A 20321-nucleotide genomic window follows, 5' to 3' on the forward strand; every position below is an offset into this window, starting at 1 on the left:
AAGTAGCAATTTGCCAGACATCTGGCTCCATTGCACTGGGAGATGAGTTACACAGTCTCCTCCACCAAACCCCCAACATGAGGAGACCTTTGAAAAACAAGAGGCAAGGACAGACAAAGGCTACCCCTCACACTCCTATTTCGTCGTCATCTCCGGACAATGCAGTCATGCCTCCGTCACCACCGATGGCCAACGATTTTCACCAGTTCCAGGACCTTCTGAAGAAGGTGGCTGACACCCTCCAGCTACCTCCTGAGGAGGTTAAAGACTCACAGCACAAACTCCTGGACATTCTACAGTTGGCTGCACCCACCTGGATTGTGCTACCCATTAACGAAGTGCTTCTGGATCCAGTAAAGACTGTATGGCAAACTCCTGCCACCATCCCGCCAACTGGTAAACAAGTAGATAAGAAATATTATATCCCCCCCCACCAGGGACTTAAAATTTTTGTTTTCCCATCCCCCATCTATTTCCCTGGTGGTGAATGCCATAAATGAGAGCAGGGTAACCAGTATTACTCCAGGTTTACCCCTTATGATAAAGACCAGAAGAGATTAGACCTTTTTGGCCAAAGGCCTATTCATCCGTGACTCTCCAATTTCATATTTCAAACTATCAGTCAATTTTGCAGTCTTTATTGCACATCTTCCACAGGAGCACAGAGAGCACTTCCAGGCCATCATTAAGGAGGGTCAGTTATTAGCTGGAACCTCTCTCCAAGTGTCCTTACATACCCCAGACGCTGCCACCACAACCATCTCCACAGTAGTTGTCGTGCAAAGGGCATTGTGGCTCCAGCTGTCAGGGTTCCCAAGAAAGGTTCAGAATACTGTTGAGGACCTGCAGTTTGATAGTCAGAAGCTCTTCTTGGAAACTATGGACAAGTCTCTGCATACGCTGAACGACTTCATGGCCACAATGACGTCTCTTAGGAACAAGAGGAGATTTAGCAGGTCTCAGACTGCACAGAGACTGTGCCGAGTCCAGTTCTCTGGATTTCACAGAATCACTGAACCCTCTTGAAAGAGACAAATTCCAGAGGAAAAGAGCGTCCCAGCCCCTTCAGTGAGTACCCAGTTATCACTGAAACAACAATTTGGGTTGGTTGAGGGTTGACTCCTCCCCCGCCTCCGAGTTTGCAAGCTGCAAACTTTTGCCACCACTTTTGGACACCATTAGCAGTGTTAGCACCTTTCCCATCTGACAGGCCTGGCAGTATATTACAACAGACAAGTGGGTCATGGAGGTTCTAACATCAGGCTACATCATCCACTTCATGTCCCTTGCTCCCTCCCACCCTTTTTCCCCCTCCCTCTTCTGGGACCCCTCTCACAAGACTACAGATTCAAGAGGTAGACTCGCTCCATCATTTAGGAGCAACAGAACTGGTCCCATCCCCTCACAGGGGGGAAAGGGTTTTACTCAAAGTTTTTCTCATGCCAGAGAAGGACAGAGAGTTGAGACCAATCTTAGAACTAAGATGACTGAACAAATGTGTAAAGTCTCAAAAGTTCAGGATGGTGACTCTGGCAGTTATAATCCCTTCTGTAGAAGCGGGAGAATTGTTTTTTGGCTCTCACTCTACAGGACACCTATTTCCATACAGCAATACATCCCACACAGAGGAAACACTATGGGCCAGGATCATTTTCAATATCAAGTACTTCCTTTTTGTCTCTGTTCTCAAAGGATCTAGCAGTAGTCGCTGCTTACCTTTGGCAAGAAGTAATTTGAGTTTTCCCATATCTCGATGACTGGCTACTCAAGGGTTGATCTTACAAAATGGAACTAACTTCCCCAGACAGCCCCTCCCTCCCCTGCCCCGATTTGGGTCTCCAGCTAAATGTAAAAGAATGCGCAGCCCTATATGCCCTTATGTGTGGCACGAGATTGTACAGCGCAGATGCGTGGGCTAAACAGACAGAAAATCTCCGATCAAGGACTCCAGAGGTGCACAAGCACCCACAGGGAGACGCACCTCAAAGAGATGCAGGTACTGCACAAAATGAGTGACTTCTTTTCCACTTTTGTGATTATGTTTTATTTTTCCTTAAATAAATAAACTAATTAAAAATGAACAGAAATTATTTCTCAGATCACTTATGAGGCTGAAATCTTTTTATTATTTTTCATGATTAAAAATAAAATCGTTCTCTTTGCTTTGCCAGAATAGCAGAGTCACATTGTCTTAAAAAAATGTCCATCCTACACCAATTAGCTGTAATTTTTCTGAAAATGATTTCCCCTGTTCTTACAGAGATGCCATTGAAAACAACATGGATTTTATGGGGTTAATTATAATGCAAAACAAACTAAAGCAAGAAACCCCTGCTGTACTTGAAGACTTGCATAAAGCCAACATTCGCACGGTCATGGTCACAGGTTAGAATATAGTTAATCCAACATTTTGGGAACAAATAAATGTATTGTTTTGAAAGGGTATAATGCTTTTTTCCCCATCTATGTGTTCTGTAGTCGATGTGGGTTGTTATATTTAACATCCAGCATGTAAAGCTGAGTTGTATTTAGTTTCCCTGGTCCAAGTTCATTCTCTTGTATAGAAAAAGTTTGATATTGTACAGAAACAAGAAGAGAAAGGGACAATAACATTTCTGCTTTTGGTATCTGAGGAGAGGAAGTATGATCTTGTGACAACCCACAAGACTAAGAGCCAGAAGATCTAGATTCTGTTCCTTACTCTGCTGTATACTCCCTGTGTGGCTTGGGGCAAGTCGTTTAACTGATCTGTGCCTCAGTTTCCCCATCAGTAAAAGGAGGGGTGTATAGGGGTATGAGGCTTAGTTCAATAATATGTATAAAGCACTTTTGAGATGGTTGGAAGGAAGATGCAATAGAAATTCACATCAATATGATTTGTGCTATTTGTTAAAAATTATGCATTTATTTGGGGTGAAAAAAAGAAAAAAATTAAATTGTTGTATAGATGTACCAAAATTCTACCTTACTGTAATAATATCCAAGAGTGAACTGTGAACAATCCTGTGGTGATTCTGTACTTGTTCCTGTGGTTAATTGATAGTTATTTTGATTGAATTAATTGATCTGACCTGTAGTCCTTCTGAATAAGCCTTCCTGCTCCGCTGTATTTCAGTAGAGTTAAAAGTGGTCTGTCCATTTGCCTCTTTTTCATTGTTTCTCCAGGAATATTTCTAGCTTTTACATCTTGGTAGGTATGGAGTAGACCTGAGACTTCTGCTACCTATGAAAATGGGTAGTGGACATCTTGCAGAAATGAAACTCAGACACACAAGATACCGTACCAACTGACATTACTACCCTGGAAGAGAAAAGGGAAAAGATTTGGTTGTGAAATAGCGAAGTGGGTCACTCAGGGTTAGTTTTGTGAGGTTTGCGCAGACTAGGATGATACTGCAACTGCTACGCAAGGAAAGCTAGAAATATAGTTGTAATTTAAAATGTTTGGCGGATTAGTCACAAGACGCAGAGCGCAGAGACACAAGTAGGTGGAAATGTGCATATATAATTATAGCAGGTTTCAGAGTAGCAGCCATGTTAGTCTGTATTCACAAAAAGAAAAGGAGGACTTGTGGCACCTTAGAGACTAACCAATTTATTTGAGCATAAGCTTTCGTGAGCTACAGCTCACTTCATTGGATGCATAAAAGTGGAAAATGCAGTGAGGATATTTTTATACACACAGACCATGAAAAAATGGGTGTTTATCACTTCAAAAGGTTTTCTCTCCCCCCACCTCACTCTTCTGCTGGTAATAGCTTATCTAAAGTGATCACTCTCCTTACAATGTGTATGATAATCAAGGTGGGCCATTTCCAGCATAAATCCAGGGTTTAACAAGACGTCTGAGGAAGGGGGGCGGGGGAAAACAAGGGGAAATAGGTTACCTTGCATAATGACTTAGCCACTCCCAGTCTCTATTCAAGCCTAAGTTAATTGTATCCAATTTGCAAATGAATTCCAATTCAGCAGTTTCTCGCTGGAGTCTGGTTTTGAAGTTTTTCTGTTGTAATATTGCAACTTTCATGTCTGTAATCGCGTGACCAGAGAGATTGAAGTGTTCTCCGACTGGTTTTTGAATGTTATAGTTCTTGACATCTGATTTGTGTCCATTTATTCTTTTACGTAGAGACTGTCCAGTTTGGCCAATGTACATGGCAGAGGGGCATTGCTTGCACATGATGGCATAGATCACATTGGTAGATGTGCAGGTGAACGAGCCTCTGATAGTGTGGCTGATGTTATTAGGCCCTGTGATGGTGTCCCCTGAATAATTATATATTGTCCTGGAATGAAAGGTGCTATATAAATGCAGGGACAAAGACTCAGGACCTGGATTTTATTGCCTGCTATATGGCTTGCTTTTCATATGACCTTGCGTAAGTCACTTTGGGTCATATTTTTAAAAGGATGCATGCTTCCCAAGTACCCCCAAAACAAACTGTATACCCTCTGAAACATGCACAAGACTTTCAGGGCTGTATCTCTGTCCCCCCACCCTCTTCTCCCCCCAGTACAATGAAATGGATAGTAGTAGGTATTTAATAATCATAGAAGATCCGGGTTGGAAGGGACCTCAGGAGGTCATCTAGTCCCACCCCGTGCTCAAAGCAGGACCAATCCCCAACTAAATCATCCCAGCCAGGGCTTTGCCAAGCCGGGCCTTAAAACCCTCTAAGGATGGAGATTCCATCACCTCCCTAGGTAACCCATTCCAGTGCTTCACCACCCTCCTAGTGAAATAGTTTTTCCTAATATCCAACCTAAACCTCCCCCACTGCAACTTAAGACCATTGCTGCTTGTTCTGTCATCTGCTACCACTGAGAACAGTCTAGATCCATCCTCTGTGAAACTCCCCTTCAGGCAGTTGAAGGCTGCTATCAAATCCCCCTTCACTGTTCTCTTCTGCAGACTAAATAAGACTAAATACCAGGAGGTACAATATCATGATTGTCTGCGGATTTTAATTGTTGTAAGGAAGTAATTGATGCCAGTGAGACAGATCAGCTGCTCCTGCTATTTTAAAGCAGGTTTTAATTAAGTATGATCCTTTCCTGATGATTATCTATATTGCCATTTGTTTAATGAAACCCTTTTTTTACTTTACTTGCTTAACAGGTGATAACATGTTAACTGCTGTCTCTGTGGCTAGAGACTGTGGAATGATTCTACCTCAGGATAAGGTCATTATTGCTGAAGCACTACCTCCAAAGGATGGGCAAGTTGCCAGGGTAAACTGGCATTATGCAGATACCTTCACAAAATGCACTAATTCATCACCAGCCATTAACTCACAGGTAATTTCTGCATTGCTTTATCTCAACAAGTGTTAGCGTGAGTTTACTACTAGGTTCACTTATTTCGTTTCCTTAAATTATTCTAGTACATAGTTGTACAAGTCATAATAAATGCACTACTTAACTTACCAATGAAAATGCAACGAAGTGCAATCCCAGAAGTACAGCACAATTCTGCCATTCACAATGTGGGGCTGGCTTAGAACCGCAAACTGTTTCAAGAAACAAATTCCTATGATTTGATCTTTCACTGAACTCTGCTTGATTTAATTAACAACTAAAACTCAAAGTTGATTCATTTTCAGTCTGGAAAAATTGTCTGAGACCATCTGAGGAAATCTGGGTCAGATGCACTCAGCTGGCCAGCAGGGTGTGCCTCTCTATTGCAGAAGCTGTCCATTGGCCAGCACACCGAAATCCTAACCCACGGCGTAGTTGGGAAGCCATCAGCTACCTGTGGCAGAGCTGCCTCATTTTAAGGCCCTTAGTGTAAACTACACCTGAGAGAGAGATTGTAATGATAGTAATATGTATACTGCTGTTCTCCTCTTCACACCACTGTGCACACATTAAAATCATGAAATTACATTGAAACAGAACTTTGCTCTTCAGGGAACAGATCTACTCAAGTGCTGGGTTTTGTCCTCTTCGGGGGAAAAACGTAAATATATTGAAACCTGTCTCAAAGACAACAGTTTTACTGAACACTGGCCTGCATAAAGATACCACCCCAAGATATATTATACCGTGTTAAATTGCCTCCATTTACGAGCTTGATCTTATTCCCATTTGAGTCAGCTAAGGAAAGCCCCATTTGTCATCAGTGCTGCAGGGTAGTGTCCTGAACGACCACCTTTCCAAAGCAGCAAAACACTGCCCAGCTGCAGAGACCGGCCCCAGACACAGCAGCATCCTCACATGTGAGACCTGTGACTCCATGTCATTTGTGCCCGGGGGCTCTGCATGCTCTAGTTCTGCTTATTGCGTTACGTTTTAAAACACCAACCAGCAGTAAAATATCAAATGTTACTCTAAACACATGTTAAATACATAACTGGTAGAGTGGTGCTGCGGCTGCAGGCGACTTTCATACATCAAAAATCTGTTTTTATTAAAGGGCTTGTTCTAAAATATTTATTTATAATTAACTGTGTAATAAACCATAGAATTTTTGCTATTAAATAAGTGTGATTTAATCTTACAAGGTTTCCTGCAGCTCAGATTAAAATTCTCAGCAACCTTTATTAAAGCTATATTTCCAAAGATATTACTTCTGTTGGTCCTTTGTGTAGTGTCTTAAAATATAAAGAATATGGGTAAGTATATTATGACTAAAATAACCAAAGTTCCTTGTTTTGATACAGGATATTCCAATTAAATTGGTCCATGAAAGTCTTGAGGGCCTCCAGCTGACTAAATACCATTTTGCAATGAATGGAAAGTCATTTGCAGTGATACTGGAGCATTTTCAGGACCTTGTGCCCAAGGTTAGTAACCTGACTGGTGTTTGGCCTTTTGGAGGATGTGCAGATTTTGCACTGTGACTAATGCTGGTAAGAAATCTGTTGTCTTTCAGCTGGTGTTGCATGGCACCGTATTTGCCCGCATGGCACCTGATCAGAAAACCCAGCTAGTGGAAGCGTTACAAAATGTGGAGTGAGTATTTATTTGTTTCTGAAAACGTTGTGTGTGTAGTGTGTGAGAAAAATGTTCTTAGGTGAAAACAGAGCATTTTACTGTTGGAGCTGTTTACATTTAGCCTGATAAAAAGGCTAGACTATGAAATCTTAGTTGGCTAATCGGACCGTTAATAGGGCTGTTTCCAAAATAGTGTCATTTTTCGGAGGACTGTGAAACACAGTTTTTTTAAATAGCTGCTTTTTCAGGAGGTTGCAACGGAAGGATTTAATTTGGCAGCGCATCAGTTTAGCCTAAATTAACCAGTGTGTTTCTGAGGCATAATCAAAAATCTTGTTACTTGGTTTAGGATGAACAGTTCAGTAGAAATTAACTGAGGATCTTATTAAACAAGTGAATATTTATGGGATGAATTCTGTGTGTTCCATCATTCATGTCCTGTCAAATTGGCCCCTACTTTTTCTTTGTTTTTTAAAGGGGATTAGCCAAATGGCTGGTTTACTTTTGCAGCTGTATTTTTTTTCCTCTGATGTAGGTTTTTCTAGTTTTAGTGATAGTTTCCATCTGATACCTTAGAAATAATTTGTTGAAAAAATATGTAATAAAATATTGCAAGATGCACCTTTCCCAAGCTCTAGAGGCAGCATGGTGCAGTTGATTAAGTATGGGAAAGGTGGTCACAAACTTCTGAGTTCTAATCCTGGCTATGGCATTGTCCATAGCTTGCTTCTTGACCTGGGGCAAGTCACTTAACTTTTCTGCCTCAGTTTCCCTATCTACATAATGATAATAGTAATAATCTGCTATCCTGAGGATTTGTTAAAGTCTGTACAGCACTTGGAAAGCGTAAGGTTGTATAAAAGTGTTCAGTATAATTGGAATAAGTATTACAGTTATGGAATGAAGTAGAATGCTGACACTTGTCTGGTTTTTATAGTTACTATGTTGGCATGTGTGGAGATGGTGCAAATGACTGTGGTGTAAGTACACTTCTATTTTGTTTAAGGAGCTATTGTCACATTATTGTGAATTGTAAAGCTAAAAGATTATTAAAAAATCTCTAACTATCCTCATGATAACTGGCAGGCACTGAAGAAGGCCCATGGTGGTATATCACTGTCTGAACTTGAGGCTTCTGTGGCATCACCATTCACCTCCAGAACTTCTAGTATTTCCTGTGTGCCAAACCTTATCAGGTAACACACCTCAGAATTTTCAACAAACTGTTTTGCATTAGTAGATGTGGTTGATAGAGCACGGTGTGCCTTGCAATATCCTACATGCCAGCAATATGAAATCAAAGCCTGTTTTTCTCCATACACAGTTTAACTTCCTGTTTGATATGAGAGGGGCCCAGTTTGGATCCTGAGGATCAGACATAACCCGTAATATTTTTCGCTTTTAGTAAAGGCACTCTGGGAGTAATGTATTGTATTTCCACAGAATGATCCCATACGTTCTTATCCCAATTTTTGTCCATGTAAAATTAATTTCTTCCTTAAAGTTGTGAGTGAGCCTTTAGTCATCCAAAGAAGGTATATTAAATGTCCTAAGAATTAATTGATTTTCTGCCATTAGAAATCAGGATTAATTTTTTGGCGTTTACGGGCAGCTTTAACAACAATTCTAATATCTGTGCTCTTGGAGAGAGACCATTCAGGACTGAAAAAGCTGTGGTTTGTGCCACAGATTTTGTTCATGCCCTGAAGTGCAGTTCTGCTCCGAAGAGTGACAGTAAAGGAGGCACTTGGGATTTCATGTTTGTCTCAATGATTGCTGGACCAGATTTACTCTGTTTACATTTATAAAGGTGTCTCTTTCTAGGTGTTGTCAGTCCCTGCAAACTTAACCTGGGGTCTGAGAGGCAAGCAATGTTCTTTCCTGCTTGTGCATAATCACCAGCACTAAAAATTCTTCTGGCAACTTCTGCCCTTAGCGATAACTTTGGGGGAAACCCACTGAAGTTTCAAATGGAGTTGCTGAGAACTGATTTTTGTCCCAGCAACTGGAGCTTGGCTAACAACTTTCCCGATGCACAAGCCAGAATAGAACCCGGTTCGGTCTGCTGCAGCTGTGCAGGTCTGTAATAAGTGCTCAGAAGTATTGTAAAAAGAAAAGAAGTACTTGTGGCACCTGAGAGACTAACAAGTTTATTTGAGCGTAAGCTTTCGTGAGCTACAGCTCACTTCATTGGACGAAAGCTTACGCTCAAATAGATTTATTAGTCTCTAAGGTGCCACAAGTCCTCCTTTTCTTTTTGTGAATACAGACTAACATGGCTGCTACTCTGAAACCAGAAGTAATGTGTGTCCCCGAAGTCAGCAGATGGGATTCTGGGTGCTCACAGAGAGCATGTCTGTTGAGTAAAAAGGTGCCACCCTAGAAGAGAGGTGCATTTTAATTTATTGATTGGTTTTCCAGTAAACCTTTTAAAATTAAACAGCATCAAGCAGAAATGTGGTGATTCTCTGTAGATGGCATGTTCTCAGCTAGCAAATGTATTCTCACCCCCCTCCTCCCCTTTTTTTTCTTTTCAGTTTCTTTACATGTTTCTGACCTTTCGATCTTTAGCTGAAAATATCTCACTGCGTGGCTATTCTGTTCAGTGCTAGCTATCTTTTTGCTAACCAGGCTATAATTGTTGGCTTAAATGGCTTTAGTTATATGGATGTATTTGTTTTTACAGGGAAGGCCGTGCTGCTTTAATAACTTCCTTTTGCGTATTTAAGTTTATGGCTTTGTACAGCATTATCCAGTATTTCAGCGTTACCCTACTATATTCTGTGAGTATTTGACAATATAGCACTTAAAACATTATTAAATATAATTCAAAGGGCTTAAGATAAGCAAATTAACCTCTGGCTGGTGCAAATTAATGTACTGTCAATTTCTTTGGGAGCTTGGTGATTATGGTAAGATTCATCATGTCTTCGTTCTCTAGATAATGTATATAATGGTCATCTAAAAATATTACAATTTTGCCTTTGATGACTAGCTAACATTACCATGGTATTCACAGTATTTCATAAAAAGAAAAGGAGTACTAGTGGCAGCTTAGAGACTAACCAATTTATTCGAGCATAAGCTTTCGTGAGCTACAGCTCACTTCATCGATGAAGTGAGCTGTAGCTCATGAAAGCTTATGCTCGGATAAATTGGTTAGTCTCTAAGGTGCCACAAGTACTCCTTTTCTTTTTGCGAATACAGACTAACACGGCTGCTACTCTGAAACCTGACAGTATTTCATGTCCTTCTCAGTAGTTAGTATAAGGAATACTGTGGTAACATTTTCTGTTTGTTAAAGGCAAAAAAATCAAAATCAGGTTATAACGGCTCCCAGAACTGCTGTGATGGAGGTATGTACCCAGAGAGAGCAATAAAATACTAAAATCTAACAGAACGTGTAGAATGAAGACCTGTTTTTCCATTGGTTACCATGCCATGGTATCAACAACTACCAAAGGAATGATACTGTAAACAAAATGGCACGTCAGTAATGACATACAACTGGAGACAGAGCAACTGGAAGATACTGAGTTGTGGGGAAGAAAATGGGTTGGCTGTATTTTGGCAGAAATGACTTAATTTAGAGGCCCTCAGTGGAAATTCCCTCCACTTTAACTGTTGTTGGCTAATTCACCTCTGTATCTTTAATTCAGAATACCAGTTAGTAGTAAGGGAGTTTTGGAGTGGCAACTTTTGAGCCATATGCTGTGTGATTAAATTAATGGGATTTTCTGGTGTAGAACCCTTGGGGAACTTCAGGGTTTAAGATAGCCTTTGTTTGCTGGGTGTAGGCAGCATTGTAATCTGGCCAAAGAACAACTTACACTTAAAAACTACCTAGAAATTGATTTGAATCTGCATGCTTTAGTGTCATACAGTACATTGGTACCACAGGGTTTGATCCTGTGCACAGTACTCCTGACTCCCACAGACTTTGGACACTCACCCATTGTTTATAAAGTTTCGGTGCAAGTATTCATGTAGATGAATTTTTTTAAAAAGCTGTAAAATGAGTAATATTGCCCTTGTGTTTTCTGTACAGATCCTGAGTAATTTAGGAGATTTCCAGTTTCTTTTCATCGATCTGGCAATCATTTTGGTGGTTGTCTTTACCAGTGAGTATTGTGCTGAATTACTCCTCATGCTTTGTTTGATTAGCAATCAGCTGTTTAATTAACTAGGAAAAAAGAGCAAATGTGTGTCTCGAGCACATACTTTTTAGCATCTTGTTAAATATTCCTATTAACCATCAAAATGACTTGTGGTTTGGTAGCTGTAAAGGCTCCATCTCAAAAGTATGAGTCAACTAAATGATAAAGTACACACATTTCTGACAGGTGTCCCCCTGCATCTTTCTTCTACAGTTCTGCATGTAGCTATAGCATGGGAGGGAGATGGGGTTATTTAAAAAAACCCCGAAGGTAAAAAATCTGTTACTTCTTGTTTTGAATCCAATTGTTCATGTAAATGGTCTAAATGTACATTGTTAGTTATGTCTGCCATGCCAGTAAGTATATTCCTGGTTGTCCTTGGGCAGCCATAGGTCTCTTGTGGCCCTTGTGCTTTTTTTTGTGTGATTTCTGCTTTCATTCAGTAGTTACTGATTCATTGTCAGATGTTCTCCCAGTCTCTGCGCACTGGGGATGGGTAGGAGAAGGGACTGACCTTCTTCCCCCCCGCCCCGCCTCCCACCTGACACACACCGGCAGGAAGGGCACAAGAACCTCATTCTCTCCTTCCCTTCCTATCCCACGAGAGAGAGATGCCACTTATGTCGGTCGCTCCTTAAGGGAATGTAGGAGAAAAGGGTGAACAAACCATGGGAATAATCCCCAAAACAGTGTATGAATTAGAAAATCTAATGCTGAAGTATTGCACTAAATCGGAGTGAGCTCAGTATGTGACGTTGTGTCACCACACAGAGTTGATTAGCAGTCATGATGTCATGAATGCAGCTTTTGGCAGTACAGTGAGGCTGAAATTTGACCAATAGCGAGTAGGCATTATTTAAAGAGTTACGGCTCATTTCATCCAAAAGATCATGGTGCCATTACACTTTGTTGTTTACATTTTCACAGATGGATTTTTTTTTATGCACAAGAGATTACAATCTCACTTGTGCTGTAGGCATATGTATTTATCCACACTTGTAAAGCAAGCAGATAGTGATTAGCTCAGGGGATTTTAGCAGAAGAACTATTGCTCTTGAAATTGAGGTATACTGTCTCAAGACAAAGACCGGGAACCTGTAATTGCTGCTGATTCTTACAGGTGCCATGAAGATGGGAAGGCTGGTCTACCTCTGCTGCTACTCTGGCCTCCTGTTCCTTGGCTGCCCTGGGTGCCACAAGGCTGGGTTAGCCAATGGGAGGCTGGTTTTCTCCATCTCTATCGAGATGCTGCCTTGTGCAAACTGATACATGTTACTAGGACTCAGAACCACCAAAGCAATTTGGGACAATGCAAATATCTGAAAGTCTCAAGCAGAACATTCTGAAGCTTTGTCTAGGCTACGAGGTAGGGGTGAGAGTCCCCGGGTTGCGTACGCATACTTGTACTAGCTCTCATCAAGCCTGTGTGAGTATAAACAGCTGTGTAGTCATGGTAGCCCAGAGGCATGGCTGAACCATGCCAAGTGCTTACCCCCCAGTTTTAGGCAGCTACTATTTGTGCTAACGTGGCTACTTATCCTCTTGCGAGCCCGAGGAGAGCTAGCGTGGTATGGTACAGGAGCAGGGGAATCATACCCAGACCTCCTAGCGTACACATACCCTAATTCCATAGAAGTTAAACAAAATAATAGTTGGAAATGTGCAGATTATAAACTCCTTGATTGTCTTTCTCCCAATACAGTGAGTTTAAATTCCGCTTGGAAGGAGCTTGTTGCACAAAGGCCACCTTCAGGTCTCATCTCAGGTCAACTTCTCTGCTCAGTTCTGTCTCAGATTATCACCTGCCTGAGTTTCCAAACCATAGGATTTATTTGGGTCAAACAACAACCCTGGTATGAGCCCTGGACCACACAGTCAGAGTAAGTTGTACACTGGTAAATACAGAATATGGTAACACTGATTAGGGGGAATGGTTTATAAATATTTTAATGCCCTTTGGTAACTAGCAAATTCCAAGGTGCCTTTCACATGGCAACTGGCTAATGTGCAGTTTTCCTTGCCATGGAAGGAGAAAAGGCTTCTGATTTCTTGGAATCAAACTACAACGGGATTCTTGCCTTGAGTGGGCCTCAGCTTGCCCTGACAGCCTCTTTCACAGAACTGGAGGTCTCCCTCTTCCCTGCTGCCTGTAAGATTCATGTGGGGACCAGTAGGGAAAGGTGGGGTCATGTCAGATGGTCAGGATATGGTGTGTGGAAGAATTGGCAAAGGGTTGGGGATGCTGCAAGGTGAGCAGAGAGTGAGAGATGATTTGCCCTCTAGGAGGAAGAGGAATAATCTTCTCATGCTCAGGAAGTTAGATCGGGGCCAGCGGTGTAATGGGCTTCATTTTGTTCGGGTTAGGAGGATTAGTGAAGCATGTGTTATGGGATTGGGATGCTAGAGGTGAAGTACAGAAGAAGTTTCACTGAGCTGCAGTACCACCGTGTAGAACACTACGGTACCATATTCTGAGGGTTGAAGATAATGTACTGGGGGAGTTCTATGACCCCCTTATAAGGAATGGCTGCAGGGACCACAAGAAACCATCAGAGATGGACTATCAACGTTTACATCACTGTGTGGAGGGTGGAAAGGAAGGGAAAGTAATCATCTTTGTATGATAGTCTGATGTGCTAAGATAGAGTCTTAGCAATTACTTCCAGTTGTTCATATTAGTAGAAGTGGGTCTGCACTGGAGCCCTGAACTTCAGAGCAATTTTCAGATCCAACTTTTTTCTGCTCTGTAATAGAGAAGTTCTATCATCCTGTTATGAAGCAGCAGCATTATCTGCCCTATCACAAAGAGTCGTGTTTAAGTAATAAAATAGGAGTTAGAATTCAAAGTTTACAACCAAGCTTGTTTCAAATTTGCTTTATTTCATATGTACACAATTTTTTGTGTGTAACTGCTCAATGCATACAGTGGACAGTGTTCACCTGTGAAAACTTTGTCTTGCAGCTAGTTTGTGTACCATATCCGTGGCGTATAAATAACGGCTACAGGCCGTTATTTATACCAGTCTCGCTTTGTTTATTTTTCAGCTTGTAAAATTCACTTACTGCAGCCTTTACAGACAGTAGAACAATAAGTCCTATACAATTCGTATCACTAGCTGACACAATGGAAACACGGAAGAATTCAGAACTCACGGGGCACAAAAGAAACTCCAGTTCATGACCTCAGTCACCACCTGACACAAAGGCCTTTCTGAATTACTTCGTTAACTGTCGTAAAATGTCTAAAATATACCCACCATAACCTCTGTAGCCATTTATACTGGAATTATTTTCACAATAAAGACAAGGCTCAAACTTACTGTAATCCTCGACTTTGACTCCGTGTTGAATGTTCTTCTGTGTTGCAGTGCATGTAACTTATCAGCAGCCACAAACACCAGTTCCTCGCAACATGAGAATGAGACTCTTCATGATGAGCACAATATCAAAAACTATGAAAACACAACAGTGTTCTTTATCTCCAGCTTTCAGTACCTCATAGTGGCAATTGTCTTTTCTAAAGGGAAGCCCTTTAGACAGCCTTGCTACAAAAATGGTAAGTCTCTTCTCATTATATACAATTCCTCTGTATTTTTCTAAGTAAGAATTCCAAATTACAGGAGGCATATTTTGTTCACTTAGCACATTTGTTTAGGTGCATGTTGTGCTGCTTTTGCAGTAACAGATTTGCTGCTGCAAGAATGTGGGGTTCCCCCAAGAGAAGAGGGAGGGGATAGTTTCTCAGGTGAAAATAGATGGGGCAGTATTATAGAATAGTCAAGATTTCCTCAGTATGCATCCGATGCAGTGAGCTGTAGCTCACGAAAGCTTATGCTCAAATAAATGGGTTAGTCTCTAAGGTGCCACAAGTCCTCCTTTTCTTTTTGTGAATACAGACTAACATGGCTGCTACTCTGAAATCTGGGAATTTGGGAAGGTTAATGCAGAAATTGTCACGTGCTACAAATTTTAACTTTTTTTCCAAAGTAAAATGCATGAAATGTGAATGGTATGCTCTCTCTGGGAAAACCACCTAAATACAGTCATTACCACTGTATTGAATGAGGTTTCTCTATTGACTCAATGATTTTGGTAGCAGAATACTCCTGCATTCTACTGCTGTTTTGTTTAAGACATGGAATAATAACATTTTTCACTTTTCTTAAATCTGTGGGGACTGTGTGCTTGCTGCATACGCTAAAATCTGCTTGCTAATATCCTTAAGATAGTTTTATGTGTTTAGAAATCTCACATTCAGATTTTTTAGATTTAGATTCAGTTGCTTTAATGTTTTTCAGAATTCTGAAAGATTCTGGTCTGCATTATAGGCCTCAAAACTTACATTTTAAATATGGTCTTTTCTTGGGAGAGCAAAAAAGTGTAATCTAAAATCTGTAACTTTTTGTTGTTAGGGCAGTGGTTGATTTGAACTCCTGTAATTTAGTCATTTTATATTTATCTAAAATTATGTGTATGGGTATATATTGTTTTAGAAGGTTAATGGAGAAAAAATATACATATACAGTTAATGAAGTAATATATACACGTGTGTGCACACGCACTAAAGTGAAATGAGGATTATATCCACCATTGCAATGTGCTTTGAGGTTTATATTCTGTTGTTGTGAAAGGGGAAAACTTCTTGTAAGTTAAGTGTCACATAAGATGCATTGTTTTAATAAATTAATGAGAATTAACCAGATGTTTAAGGTGGCTTTTTTGCATATACAATAAAATCATTGCAATATAATTTTACAGGAGAGAAATCCAAAACTGTTTAATGTAATATGTACTTGTATATGGTCTACCGATGAAAAATACATTTTGTGAACTATTGTTTAGGGGTTATTGTAATAGATATATATGCAAAAGCTAAGAGTGACAGTATGTTTAAAGTTGTATTTCTCTTTTTCTTTTTACAGTTCTGTTTGTTATATCTGTGATAGTTATTTATATCTTCACATTATTCATCATGTTGTATCCAGTTGAATCCATTGACAGGTTTCTTGAGGTAAGATTCAGCAAGCAGGTGTATACGCTTTATACCTCATAAACTAAGTTGGCTGGTTTCTCTTCCAGTCTAAAGTTCCCATTGGCTAGATTGAAAGTTAGAGTTCAAATTCTACCAGAAGGCGAGCCTAATGAAAATCTGGCATATACCTATAGAGTCAAATGAGAACCAGATAAAATTTGGTCTCACCATTTTAAAATTTTTATTTAAAAAAAAAAAATTCCCTTTCGATTTAATTAATGCAGAAGAAGCATGTGTTTAAAACCCTTAACACTTTCTCAACAAGATACTGTAGAATGAGAGGTAATAGTACCCAGTGCACTCTGCAGATAAGCATTATCTGCCCTATCACAAAGAGTCGTGTGTAAGTAATAAAATAGGAGTTAGAATTCAAGGTTTACAACCAAGCTTGTTTCAAATTTGCTTTATTTCATATGTACACAATTTTTTGTGTGTAACTGCTCGATGCATACAGTGGACAGTGTTCACCTGTGATAACTTTGTCTTGCAGCTAGTTTGTGTACCATATCCGTGGCGTATAACAATTCTCGTCATTATCATCATCAATGCAATTGTATCCATCTTGGTGGAGGTAAGTAGCTCAGATTAACAAGTGGGTTTTTTTCCGTGTAGCCTTTTCCTGGGGTACAAGTACATCCTATATAAAATGCTGATGGAATACAGTTTTGTTTCTATTTCTAATGTATTTTCAGGCAAGGTTAAGGCCACAAAGTTTAAAGTTTCATAATACAGATAATTAATAAAATAAGAAATAATGTGAATAATTGAGTTAAGCATTGTTATTGAATTCAGCGTAATGTACAGCACCAGTGAACTATGTTCAACACAGACTTCTGCCATTTAATTTTTTTTTAGGGTGTGTGTCACTATCCTTATGCTGGGTCACAAGTGTGACTCATAGTTTAACAGTGGAAGGGACCATTAGATCCTCTAGTCTGACCTCCTACATATCACATTAAATTTCACCCAGTTACCCTTGTATTGAGCCCAGTAAATTGGGTTTGGCTCAAGCATATCTTCCAGAACTACTTCAATCTTGATTTGAAGAGATCAAGAGACGGAGAATCCACCACTTCCCTTGATAATTTGTTTCAGTGGTTAATCATCCTCTGTTAAAAATGTGTGTCTAACTTCTACGTTGTGCTTGTCTGGGTTCCATTTCCAGCCACTGGCTCTTGTCTTGCCATTCGCTACTAGTGTAAAGTCCTTTCATACCTGGTATTTTTTCCCCCGAAGGTGCTTACACACCGTAATTGTCACCTCTCTTCTTTTTGATTAGCTAAACAGATTGTGCTCTTTAAATATCTCATTGTAAAGCATTTTCTTGAATCATCTTTGTGGCTCTTTTCTGCATCATCTTCAATTTTTTAAACGTCATTTTAAAAATGTGGCCACCATAAATGTACGCCATATTCCAGTATTGGTCTCACCAATGCTATATACAGAGGTAAAATATCCTCCTTACTCCTACTTATTGCTCCCCTGTTTATACATCCAAGGATCATATTAGTCCTTTCTTCCACAGTATCACACTGGCAGCTCATGCTCAGCTGTTTGTCCCCTAAATCCTTTTAGAGTTGCTGCATTCTGTAAAGATAGCCTGTATTTCTTATTCCTAGAGAGAGAACTTTGTATTTGGTTGTATTAAAATCTGTTTTGTTTGAATGGGCCCAGTTTACCAAGTGACCCAGATTGCTCTCTAGGACTGTCCCGTCCTTATTATATACTACTCTGCCAATCTTTGTGTCATCTGCAAATTTTATCAGCAGTAACTTTATATTTAGTTCCAGATCATTGATGAAAATGTTGAAAAAATTGGGTCTAGTACTGATCCCTCTGGAGCCCCACTAGAAGCATCCCATTTAATAATTATTCCTAGGACCCTACCAAATTCATGAAAAACGCATCTTGGACAGTGAAATATGGTCTTTTGTGTGCTTTTATGCTATACTATACAGATGTCACAGGGAAGACCAGCGTTTCTCAAATTGCAGGTCCTGACCCAAAAGGGAGTTGCAGAGGGTCACAAGGTTATTGTAGTGGGGGTCGCAGTAATGCCACCCTTACTTCTGCGCTGCTGCCTTCAGAGCTGGGCTGCTGGAGAGCGGTGGCTGCTGACCGAGGGCCCAGCTCTGCAGGCAGCAGCGCAGAAGGTGAGAGTAGCAGTACCACAACCCCTCCTACAATAATCTTGTGACCCCCCCTAACCCCCAACTCCTTTATGGGTCAGGACCCCTAAAATTACAACACCTATTGAATTTCAGATTTAAATAGCTGAAATTATTAAATTTACGATTTAAAAAAGTCCTATGACTGTGAAATTGACCAAAATGGACCGTGAATTTGGTAGGGCCCTAATGATTCCCCATTGATGACTGCTTTTTAATATCTGTCAGTTAGCCGCCACTTAATTCATTTACGTTGTGTTTTATTGATAGTGCCAATTTTAAAATCATATTTCCATCCTTTAATTCTTTATCAATTGAATCCCATATCGGCTTTGCCATTATTTTACCTGAGTTTGATGTCAGGCTAACTAGTCTGTAATTACCTGCATCATCCCACTTGTCCTTTTTGAATATTGAGACAACATTAGCATTCTTCCTGTCTTCTAGAATTTCCCTGGTGTTCAAAGACTTGTTAAAAAGGTACATAAGTGGGCCAGAGATCTTCTCAGCCAGCTCTTTTAGTACTCTTTGGTACAAGTTATCCAGACCTGCTGATTTAAAATTATTTATCTCTCATAGATATTGTCTGACATCCCCCTTGGTTTGAAAGTACTTCTTCATCCTCATGTGAAACATCATCTTCCTTTCTCAAATCCAGAACAGAAGAAATTATTTAGCACTTCTTTTTCTGCATACATTTCATTATTAACAGTTTTACCATTTCCATTTAATAATAGGCCTGTACAAATGCTAGGATTTTTTTTGTTGCTAATTTTCTAAAACTCCTTATTGTCGTTAGCGCTGCTAGTGTTATAGCCACAGAATTTTCCCTGACATCTTTAGCTTCCCTTATCAATGTTCTGCACTTCATAACTTCTCATTTATATTAATTGCTATCTGCTTCCCTCATTTGCTATTTGTTGTTTGTTGCTTTTTTATTTTGAACTGCCGATGTACTTTGTCACTGAACCAGGATGGGCTTTCAACCAAGTTGTCATGTTTCTTGATTGTAGCATCATAACTTTTTGCCCATCTAATAAACTTCCTTAAGAACTCCCAATTTTCCGTCACATTTTTCTATCTAAAATTTTCCTCGCAATCAATTTTGCTCTATTGTCCTCAGCTTTGAGAAATTAGCCCTTTTGAAGCACCAAATATTTACATCACTGGTTCGGACTGTCCTCTATTTGCTCATATTAAATGTAATCAAGTCATGAGCAGTAGTCCCTAGGCAACCACCAACTTCCCAGTCCAGTGATTAATTCATAGTTCTGTCATAATGAAGTCCAAAAGCATTACCTCATTGGGTGCAATACCCTTTGTGTTTAAAAAATGATCATCTACAATTTTTAGAAACGAATATGTGTTTTGTGACTGGCTGGAGGAGATCTCCAGTATGCAGGGACAACTCTAGCTGTAAGCAAACTAGGCTGCTGCCGAGGGTGGCTGATTTGGCCAGTCCTCCCTCAGTCATGATGGAGGGGTGGCCGGGCCAAATTTGAGTGAGTGGCATTGTGACCTAACGCACAAGCTTGCAACACCACTCACACAAATTTGGGCTGGCCACCAAATCTGTGGTCATGATTGTGGAGCAGCCAGGCCAAACCTGCGTCCTGAGGCCAATGAGGAGGGGAGCCGCACACGGAAGTTTTGCTGAAGATGGCAGATTGTCTTGAGCGGCCTCTGCTGGCAAGTGTCTCCCACGCTGAAGGACCCCATAACAACACAACTTTTATTTCCGCACGTTAAAGACCAGTATTTAAGGAGGAATAACTCATCCTGTTTGCTGGTTTGATGTTCTGTAACAACAGATCCTCCATGGAGCCCTCCTGGGCTTTGTTAGTTAGCACATGGATCGATATGCTTTCAAGAGCCAATGTCTCTGAGTTAACAATAACTCTGAAACAGGTAATGGTTCCTTTAATGTAATATCAGATCCTCCCCTCCCCCCTTACCCTCTTTGTCTGTCCTAAACAGGTTTATAACCCGTGATTTTAACCTTCCAATCATGTGCATCATCCAGCAGAT

General features: G+C 40.3%; 1 protein-coding gene across 1 annotated transcript in view; it reads left to right on the forward strand.

Moving 5' to 3' along the window:
- The window catches only part of ATP13A3 (ATPase 13A3), a 126429-nt gene that overhangs the window by 97870 nt on the left and 8238 nt on the right, over positions 1-20321 (forward strand). The window contains exons 21-32 of the mRNA XM_074963319.1: positions 2261-2385; positions 5120-5298; positions 6663-6785; positions 6875-6954; positions 7874-7916; positions 8023-8132; positions 9623-9719; positions 10985-11057; positions 12796-12973; positions 14462-14649; positions 16016-16104; positions 16616-16696. Of these exons, the coding sequence (XP_074819420.1) occupies positions 2261-2385; positions 5120-5298; positions 6663-6785; positions 6875-6954; positions 7874-7916; positions 8023-8132; positions 9623-9719; positions 10985-11057; positions 12796-12973; positions 14462-14649; positions 16016-16104; positions 16616-16696 (1366 nt within the window). The remainder of the gene's footprint in view (positions 1-2260; positions 2386-5119; positions 5299-6662; positions 6786-6874; positions 6955-7873; positions 7917-8022; positions 8133-9622; positions 9720-10984; positions 11058-12795; positions 12974-14461; positions 14650-16015; positions 16105-16615; positions 16697-20321) is intronic.

This window comes from Natator depressus, chromosome 9 (genome assembly GCF_965152275.1).
Source record: "Natator depressus isolate rNatDep1 chromosome 9, rNatDep2.hap1, whole genome shotgun sequence".
Taxonomy (NCBI): Eukaryota; Metazoa; Chordata; order Testudines; family Cheloniidae; genus Natator; species Natator depressus.